The sequence below is a fragment of the Mchenga conophoros genome, linkage group LG3 (genome assembly GCF_057382185.1).
Source record: "Mchenga conophoros isolate Kocher_MC1m ecotype Shallow Benthic linkage group LG3, M_conophoros_male_GT1.1, whole genome shotgun sequence".
Taxonomy (NCBI): domain Eukaryota; kingdom Metazoa; phylum Chordata; class Actinopteri; order Cichliformes; family Cichlidae; genus Mchenga; species Mchenga conophoros.
Window position 1 is genome coordinate 73,519,921 of NC_140528.1, and position 9,279 is coordinate 73,529,199.

Here is a 9,279-nt window from a genome sequence, read left to right on the forward strand (position 1 = left end):
TGCATCTTTATATTGAATTTGACTGCAAGTTCTGTTAAAAAAAATCGAATAAGTTAAAAAAAACAACAACTAAAAAACAAAACACCAAATTATTTAGGGGGGCTTAAGAATATTTTAGGGAGGCTTCAGCACCCCTAAAATAGGCCTAACGATGCCACTGTCTCTAACATAATCTCTTGCCACCCCTAGTTTTGCATATGGCAGTGTTGTTTATTAAAATAAGATAGCAGTAACACTTTGAGCCAAACTACAGTTAACACAAAATATAAATTCTAAAAATGAATATATATTGCAGTTCATCCAAGCCCTCAGTCATGAGAACTGCTGTCACTGTTCGGATGTTGTCAGTCCATCCAAGGGACGTTAGTAGCGGTGATCAGCACTTGAATAGCAGTCATCAATATAACAAATGTGTTGGTTAAATGAATGTATGGAATAATAACAAGGAAAGTACATTTTAATTATTTATTTTAATTAATTTCCCCCAGGGATCAATAAAGTATTCTGATTCTGATTAATTCATTATTGAAGTTTACACAACATCAACAATGTTCAATCTGTGCAGGCACTGTTGGATGCTGGAGGCCCTTCAGAGGTTCCCAGCTGCTCTCTGCATATAGGCAAGTAACTGATGGTCTTGGTCACTCAGGCCTGTGAATCCAGTTCCTGAAGAAAACCATCGTGATTGTCTGGAGGAATATTTCACAAAGCTTCTCTCTGTCATAGTAAAGGATCGCAGCCAGTCGGTCAGTCTGGTCATAGATGAGGTGCAACTGAAAGGATCTCAGGTGCAGGACACACAGCTCTGCCCGAGCGGCTTGTTCACCGTCTCCATCCATTGTAGCTTCAAGTCTGTCAGAAACAAGAGCAAATCATAAGTCACAAACACGACAACTGCAGACGCATCCAAAGAAACACTGTAGTACTTTTAAACGAGTAAAACTGAATCAACTTGGAGCAGCTAATGGATAAACCAAAATTAAGAACTGGTACATTTTATCTTTAAGTTACTTAGCTTTGTAAACTGAAGAAGATAATTATATCCTGATCCTTCATTTCAAGTATCAACTGCAGTGAAACAGTGATTATAAATCTAAACCAGAATGTGAAAGAAGAATGAATACAGAACCACAGACTACCCTCACTCTGAGTACGCATCTTCATATTTTTGTCTTGTTCACTTGCCTCTCACTGGTTCTTACATATTTTTCACGCAGTGAAATTGGCTGCTTACCTAAGACTTGCATGTGCGAATGTTTAACGTGTGAGCGTCACCTGAAAGCGCCTAAAAAGTTATTTTGAAAGAGGGAAATTGCTTTGGAGTTACTGAATGTCACTGACTCGCAGTCATCAGTCACCGAATGTTTAAAAAAAATCAGTCAATAAAATACTAATAAATAAAAATTATCACCCGTCTCTTCAGTCAGCTGCCTTCAAGTGTTTGTATTTTAAATGCAAGTCTGTACATCTTACCTTTATTAACAATGCTGAAGATAATGATCCTTTTCTTATTTCTTCTGTTTCAGCCGTTATATTGGGGTTTGTCACACCTGGTGTAAGAGGTAAGTGCGCCGCTTTTCTGCTGCCGGTGTAGTCACTCGGATGTCCCTCCGGTCTGTCAACATACAGAACAGAAAAGAGGGACACATCTGCACGAAGTTTTGACGTGTCCGCTGAGGGCGGTCCTTATTTGCGTTTCTGTCAAGTATGTTTTCAAGTATGTTTGTGACGGAAACCGTAATATACATGAACGGACTGCACAACAATATGACCTTAAACACAAATTTCAGATTTGTAATTGAAATTTTGCATATAAAATTTTCGGACATGACACCTATATTTTATGGATTGGTATCAGGAATTGACATTTTTCGGGGTCCAATCTTGTCTGTTTAGGGGATATCTCAAAATTTTATCCGTTGACATATTTCTGGACATTGTCCATATCACAAAGGTATCTCCTGACAGTATCCTGTCATGTTTTACTGCTTTTATTCACTCAGGCAAACTGACTCGGTGAGATTAAAGCCTTTGCCTTTGTCTCCTACTATATATAGTATATAGTATTCATTCGCTTATTACCCACCAGTCTACCGTTGTTTACAGCGCTGTCTTTTTCTTTTTTTCACTTAAATGACCTCGGACAAGAAAGCCTAATTTCTGCTGTTCAATACTGAAGAAATTTAAACTTCTTTAAATTATGCAAAATTGCAGAATATTGCAGAATATTTTTAAGGTTATCTGCTCTAAAAAGCCAGACCAGGAAAATCTCCTTCATGTTTTTCTGTGTTTTATTCTCAGTTACTTTAAAACAAAGGGATCTGCTGTGATGTTCACAGTTCTGATGAAATGTCATGTGTATCAGTACTGATAAATTATCAGAATTATAATATTTCTGACTGTCTGAGGCTAAGTTGAATCGAATCAGGACTTTGAGAACCGGAATCAAATGGATTATAGAAATCAGTGATGATACCCAGCCCTAGTGAGCAGCCTACGCCAGACAGAAGTGGATCTATATCTCAGATCGTTTGTAACGAGCCACTGAAAAGACTAGAAATGAGCGTAATACATTAGATGTCATAGCGCGCGGCTAACATTTACCACAAAGAAAAACGCGTTATTCAGCGTCGTGTAATTTCCGCTAAATCCAGACTCTGTAACTTAACGTAAACACAGAAAACGTTTGACCAATCACCGATCAGGATGAATTGCACTGTGCATCCCCTCGAGTGACACCCCTGGTCTAGAGTGAAAATGAGTGCAAGAAAACTTGTGTATGTGTGTTTTGTTATTTATTGGCTTTTAGAAAAAAAGATCTAACACACACATACCATCAAGTGTTTGTATTTAAAAAAGTCATTTTTTTTTCTAAAAAATTCAGGTTATTCTGAATTTCCCATAGGTGTGAATGTGAGTATGAATGGTTGTCTGTCTCTGTGTGAGCTCAAAAGGCTCGAAAGACTGCCGATCATCATCCAGGGGATACCTCTGATAGGATAAGCTCGAGCCCCACACAACTCTAAAACTGGATGGGTGGATGGATCTTTTGGGAGAAATGGGATTTCCTGGCAGTGGATGACAGGAAGTTTACATCTTTTTCCATGAAAACAGAAATGAAGAGAAATGAGCAACAGCAGTGTTACAAAGGCAGATTTTGAAATAAATTGACATGAGTATAACTTTTTTCCCACTAAGATCACATCTACTTCCATGAAAACAGAAATGAGCTACAGCAGTGTTACAAAGGCAGATGTTTAAATCTGGCAATAAATACAAACTCTTCTTAACACAAAGACAAAAAAAGGACAAATTTCACTTTCAATCAGTTCACAAACTCATTTATTGCAGCGCACTTATGTGTAGACATTCATTTCCTTTCCACAGGACGGTAAGAGAACCTTTAAAAAACTTTTCTGTACATCCTCCAAGAGGAGATTTACTAAGTCAACACCGGCTGGAGTCCCCTAACACGGATTCAAGGGGAAAACGGGGGCAGCTAGTTATAAAAACTCGAAGTTAGCACAGCAGCTGCAATCCAAATGTCAACAATACAAAAATAAATAATTGAGATTTTTTTCTGGATGAAAAATGGTGTAAATTGTTAATATTCTGATGTGGGTTAAGAGCAGGTTCTAATCTATGCAGTGCAAATGGAATATTTTACAACACATTTTCTCATCTGTACAAGTACAGCGCCACACTCACACTCAAGTCAACACACAGGTCCATCTTTACCCGACAATTCATCGCAGCACTTTGTTTTCCCTCCTGTTTCACTGTTTTTAGTGGAATGTCAAATATCAAAGGCCTTCTGTCCTGACACAGTTTCAGCACTCATCAAGAGCCCTCTGCACTTTTATGTAAACCATAAAAGAGATCCTGTCTGAACCGTCGTGGTTCACTCTGTGCTAGAGTAGAGAATGAGAGACACAGCTCTGAGTTATGATCAGAATAAGACATGTTAGCTGAACAAACACAGTATGTTACTGTTAAAAATGCAGCTTTAAAAAGGCCGACTGAAGCCAGCACACCTCTGCTGTCTGTGTTCCTCTGATGTTTTTAATCAGTGGTGTGGCACCTTCATGCTTCAGATTGATGTCTTTGTTTTTCATGATCTCTACTTTCCAAACAGCTGCTGTCACATGTGTTATCACAGAGATCAATACTCCTGCTTTGAGCACAGGGCATCTGGAATGTTATGAATCTATTTTAGTGATTGATAATTAGTGATTGTCCAAAGCCTCAGTCCTCTCCCATTTAAATGTGATGCTCCAACACAAAGCTGCACAGAGCCCCAGTGTGAGCCTGTACATGTGAACATTCATTAAGACTGATCACAACAATCAGGGTTGTTGACAAAAATGCAACCTCGACTGAGATTTCCTTAAACTGTACAAAAAGTCAGGTGAACTTGATTTACTTACTCTTCTTCAGAAAGTGCACAAAGTTAGAGTCAGAGTCTGTACACGGTCTCACACAGAGCTGATACGAGTATAGCTACGACAGATTTAAGGAGGCAAAAGGCTACGAGCAAAGCTGCTGACATGCACACACACAGATATTCTGTACAGTGATCAATCGCTTTATACAGCTTCTGTAAGGAAAAGCAACTCAACTAGTCTGAAGAGATTCAATACAGCTTTCCAGGAAGTTTACAACAACAGTTCCACTTTTAGGCAGCTGCTTGGAAAACCTCTTTAAAGCAAAGCAAAGAAACATGAAACGGCCAACGTCATCTTCCAAGGCAAACGGAAGAAGCAGTACCATGTTCGTCCAGCTGGAGATGTCCGAAAGTCTCCCTGTTCCCCAAAGTTGAAGCAGGAACAGTAAGAGTTTGTGTCTCTGCTGCTGAGAGGATCAGTTCAGACGAAAGGCGCTCCAAAACATTTAAGGCACCACTGGACGCTGGGAGTAGGCGGGCGATCGATGCAGTGCAGAGACTTGCGCTGCTCCGCGCTCAGCTGGTTGTATGCGCTGTGGTACTCTCTGTCGAAGGCCTCTGCATGATGACGACACAGATATGAGTTAGGAACGTTTCACATCATCGCTTTTCATCACCTTCAAACTCTTACAGCACACTAGAGGTCACAGCTGACATCACTAGTTAATCTCACTCACCTACGTCGATGTTCTCCCGTCCCAAAGCCACCAGTGACAGAAACAGTATTTCTCTATAGACGCTCCTGGGAGACATTCACACACACAAGGCATCAGACACTTTTCTAATTCACAGCAGCAAAAATCACAACTAAGAGCTTAAAGGAAGACTAAATATGAAACAGTGAGTAGAGGTGAAGGAGCAGAACTGACCTCTGTCGTTTGAGCCCTTCTGGACGCCGTTTGATCTCTCGGATCAGCAGGTTGATCGGCCCGTAGACGTCGTTGGTCTGGATGTTGCGAACAATGGTGTTGAGGAGAGTGCGGCTCTCCTGGTGGTCTGTTGGCCCCAGAGTTCCCCTCTTCTCCACTGGGAGCACAAACACCAAAGCATCAGAGAGTCTGCTGAAATATTCTTTTAGCAAAGAGCCTCCACTCTGATCTGTTCTGCTCAGCAGTGACACTTTAACAAAAATACCCCTCAATCTCCTAATACATGCACCGAAGGTATCAATTTCAAAATCCCATATTGTCTCATTGCCAAGTTATTGCATTCACAAGATTTTCGGAAAATTTCATTTCAAGGTCACTGAGGTTCAAACTTGAGATGTTCAGTAGATACACGTATATTTCTACGTCCTTTCGCTCTTTTACGTTCCGTTCACAAAACCATATCTGACTTGTTTTGGGGGGGTTTTGAAATCAGTACATACCTTCTTTCTTAGTGTGAACTAACATATGTTTGCTTGAGGTTTAAAGGCTGAACACTTGCGCCCCCTAGTGGTGATTATGCAGTATAGCTCACCCCAATAATCTGAAAGCTCACAATTCAATCTGCAAATACAGGTTCTACACTTGACACTGTACTGATGGACAATGATTGATAATGTCTGTCTTCACACTCACAAAAGGTCCTCCAGAGCAGGTAAAGTGGTTCTCCGGGTTCTTGGTGCAGGTTGATATTGTCCCACAGGAGCTGTACGTACACCTGCTTACTGTCCTGGGGCAGTGACGTCAGAGGCAGCTGCAAGAATAAACCATGACATTATAGCACAGCTTACATGGTGCTCGCTAATTACAGGACATCCTCTGTAAAGGAATGAGTTTGCTGTGTTGGGTCTAGATGACTGAAGCCTTCTTATAGGTGGTGTGCACATCACTGCCGGCTTCAGTCTATTACAGTCACTGCATTTCATCTTTTATGGATGGAATAGACTTTAGACTTTGTCATTTCAGATACAATGACACTAGTAACTTCCTGGGCACAACAGTCAATCAGGTCATTCTGGGATGTTGGCGAGATATACTGTGCATTTGATGGGGGATTATGTTTTTGAAGAAAAGCATCAAACTCCTTCAAAAGCTCCATGCACGCAAGAAAATCCCCTCTGTTTGGGCTGTCTTCACCTTCATCATGGCCACGAAAAGGGAGTCCCTGTCTCCCTAACACAGAGGTGACTGCAACAATTCGTCTGAGATACTCTCTTCTTTCGACTATCTCACTCACATTTGCAGTTGCTATCACCTGTGCAACGTTTCCCTGTTTGCTAGTTCCCTGGTAGCTTTTCCATGTAACAACACTGTCCTTATGTGTTTCAGCCATCTCATGCTTGCCAAAGATGACTAAAGCTTTCTTCCAGTTCTTGCAACCGCTACTGACCAAACTATCATGTTTGATGTTTTTGCCAAACACTCTACATGGGAAGCAGAAAGCTGCACTCTGGTTGACTGAATATTCTAACCAGTTGTGCTTTTCAAACCAGCTGTGGTTAAATGCTCGCTTCTGTGTACCAAAAGTATCATGTGGATAGCTCTTCAGCTTCACCTGTCTGGGCCCTGTGTCTTTGTCACCTAAATCAAACCCTGTAGTAGAATGAGTTGCTGCAGCTGCTTCATCATTTTCCCTCTCTTGGCCTGTTTGCTCTCCTCTCTCTGTAATAACTTGATCTTCCTCTGCCTCTCCATCCATTTGCTGCAGCTCCTCTGTCTCTCCTTGCTCTCTCTGACTTGAACTTGCCTGTTGACCTTTTTCTCCCTCAGCCTCCCCTTCTGCCTCACCCTTCAAGATACATTAAAACATACTGAATTGTAATGTAAATTGCTAATATCATGACTTCTGCTCCCGCTCCACAGTAATTTGTTGCTCCCAAATATTTTGAAGTTACAAACATTATATTTTGAGCACGCATGTGACTAAAATGGTTGCAATTTAAAGCCCTGAAAAAATTACTAAATTACTTGAATTGAAGTAAAATTAAAATAGAACCCTCAAAAATATGTGAGTCAGGCTAATTTGACTTATATATATATATATCTCTCTCTTTGCTCTCTCCACTTTCTAACCTTGACTCTCCTAAATAAAAGCTCAAGTTAAACAGGTCTTATATGTTGTACCGTGACTGAAATGTTTCATATTTCATATCCATATTGAGTCCCATAAAATTCTAATCAGACTGTCTGCATCACAAATGACTCCATCCTTTGACTCACCTCTCCAGCAGACGTCTCTCCCCTCTGCCTCTCTGTGCTCCTCTGCCCTGACTCCTACAGGTTAATGGGGATGGAGTGATTATTATTATTTCCACTGATGATGACCATACCTGAATGAGCTCAGCTCGATTTTTCAGAGCTAAAACGAGTGACAGAAATTAACATTATGCTAACAATTTAACTTAGTGCGCTAGCCAGGTTTTTATTTATCAAAATGGGGAGCACCTGGTTCATTATTTACATGGGACTCTCTGCTGTTAGCTGGAGCTAACTAATTGTTACTACCAGCCAGTGATGAAGACTTACTTTCTTGAAAAACTTGCGTATATCCATGATTTCTTGCCGTTTGCCGCATGTACGCTAGTGTGTCCGCAGGTGTATACGAGCAGAGTGTAAAGTAGCAGTGAAACGAGGACTGGATTTTCAGTCATGTGGATGTCCCCTGTGAACAACTGGAACGGATTGGATAACGAAGCACTGACGCTACCTTAACAGTGTAAAGTGAAAGGGACCAACCGAGTTATGATCATATTTATGTGAATAGCGACAGGTTTATATTATTATTTCTTTAAACTCATATTCCTGCATCTTTATATTGAATTTGTCTGCAAGTTCTGTAAAAAAAACAAAAAAAAAAACCCAAACACCAAATTATTTAGGGGGGCTTAAGAATATTTTAGGGAGGCTTCAGCACCCCCAAAATAGGCCTAACGATGCCACTGTCTCTAACATAATCTCTTGCCACCCCTAGTTTTGCATATGGCAGTGTTGTTTATTAAAACAAGATAGCAGTAACACTTTGAGCCAAACTGCAGTTAACACAAAATATAAATTCTAAAAATGAATATATATTGCAGTTGGTCCAAGCCCTCAGTCATGAGAACTGCTGTCATTGTTCGGATGTTGTCAGTCCATCCAGGGACGTTAGTAGCGGTGATCAGCCCTTGAAAAGCAGTCATCAATATAACAAATGTGTTGGTTAAATGAATGTATGGAATAATAAGAAGGAAAGTACATTTTAATTATTTATTTTAATTAATTTCCCCCAGGGATCAATAAAGTATTCTGATTCTGATTAATTCATTATTGAAGTTTACACAACATCAATAATGTTCAATCTGTGCAGGCACTGTTGGATGCTGGAGGCCCTTCAGAGGTTCCCAGCTCCTCTCTGTATAAGGGCAAGTCACTGATGGTCTTGGTCACTCGGGCCTGTGAATCCAGTTCCTGAAGAACACCATCGTGATTGTCTGGAGGAATATTTCGCAAAGTTTCTCTCTGTCATAGTAAAGGATCGCAGCCAGTCCGTCAGCCTGGTCGTAAATGAGATGCAACTGAAAGGATCTCAGGTGCAGGACACACAGCTCTGCCCGAGTGGCTTGTTCACCGTCTCCATCCATTGTAGCTTCAAGTCTGTCAGAAACAAGAGCAAATCATAAGTCACAAACACGACAACTGCAGACGCATCCAAAAAAACCCCAAAACAAAACACTGTAGTACTTTTAAACGAGTAAAACTGAAACTTGGAGCAGCTAATGGATAAACCAAAATTAAGAACTGGTACATTTTATCTTTAAGTTACTTAGCTTTGTAAACTGAAGAAGATAATTATGTCCTGATCCTTCATTTCAAGTATCAACTGCAGTGAAACAGGTTGGATTATAAATCTAAACCAGAATGTAAAAGAAG

General features: G+C 40.4%; 1 protein-coding gene across 1 annotated transcript; it reads right to left on the reverse strand.

The window, feature by feature from the left end:
- Positions 1-3,319: 3,319 nt before the first annotated feature.
- Positions 3,320-7,977, reverse strand: LOC146580406 (DENN domain-containing protein 4C-like). Its single transcript, XM_085267151.1, has 6 exons — positions 7,897-7,977; positions 7,591-7,644; positions 6,007-6,124; positions 5,314-5,470; positions 5,122-5,186; positions 3,320-5,002 (listed from the first exon to the last, which is right to left on the reverse strand). Exons 1-6 carry the CDS (start codon positions 7,921-7,923, stop codon positions 4,866-4,868), a joined length of 558 nt encoding a protein of 185 aa, XP_085123277.1. The 5' UTR covers positions 7,924-7,977; the 3' UTR covers positions 3,320-4,865.
- Positions 7,978-9,279: the final 1,302 nt, after the last annotated feature.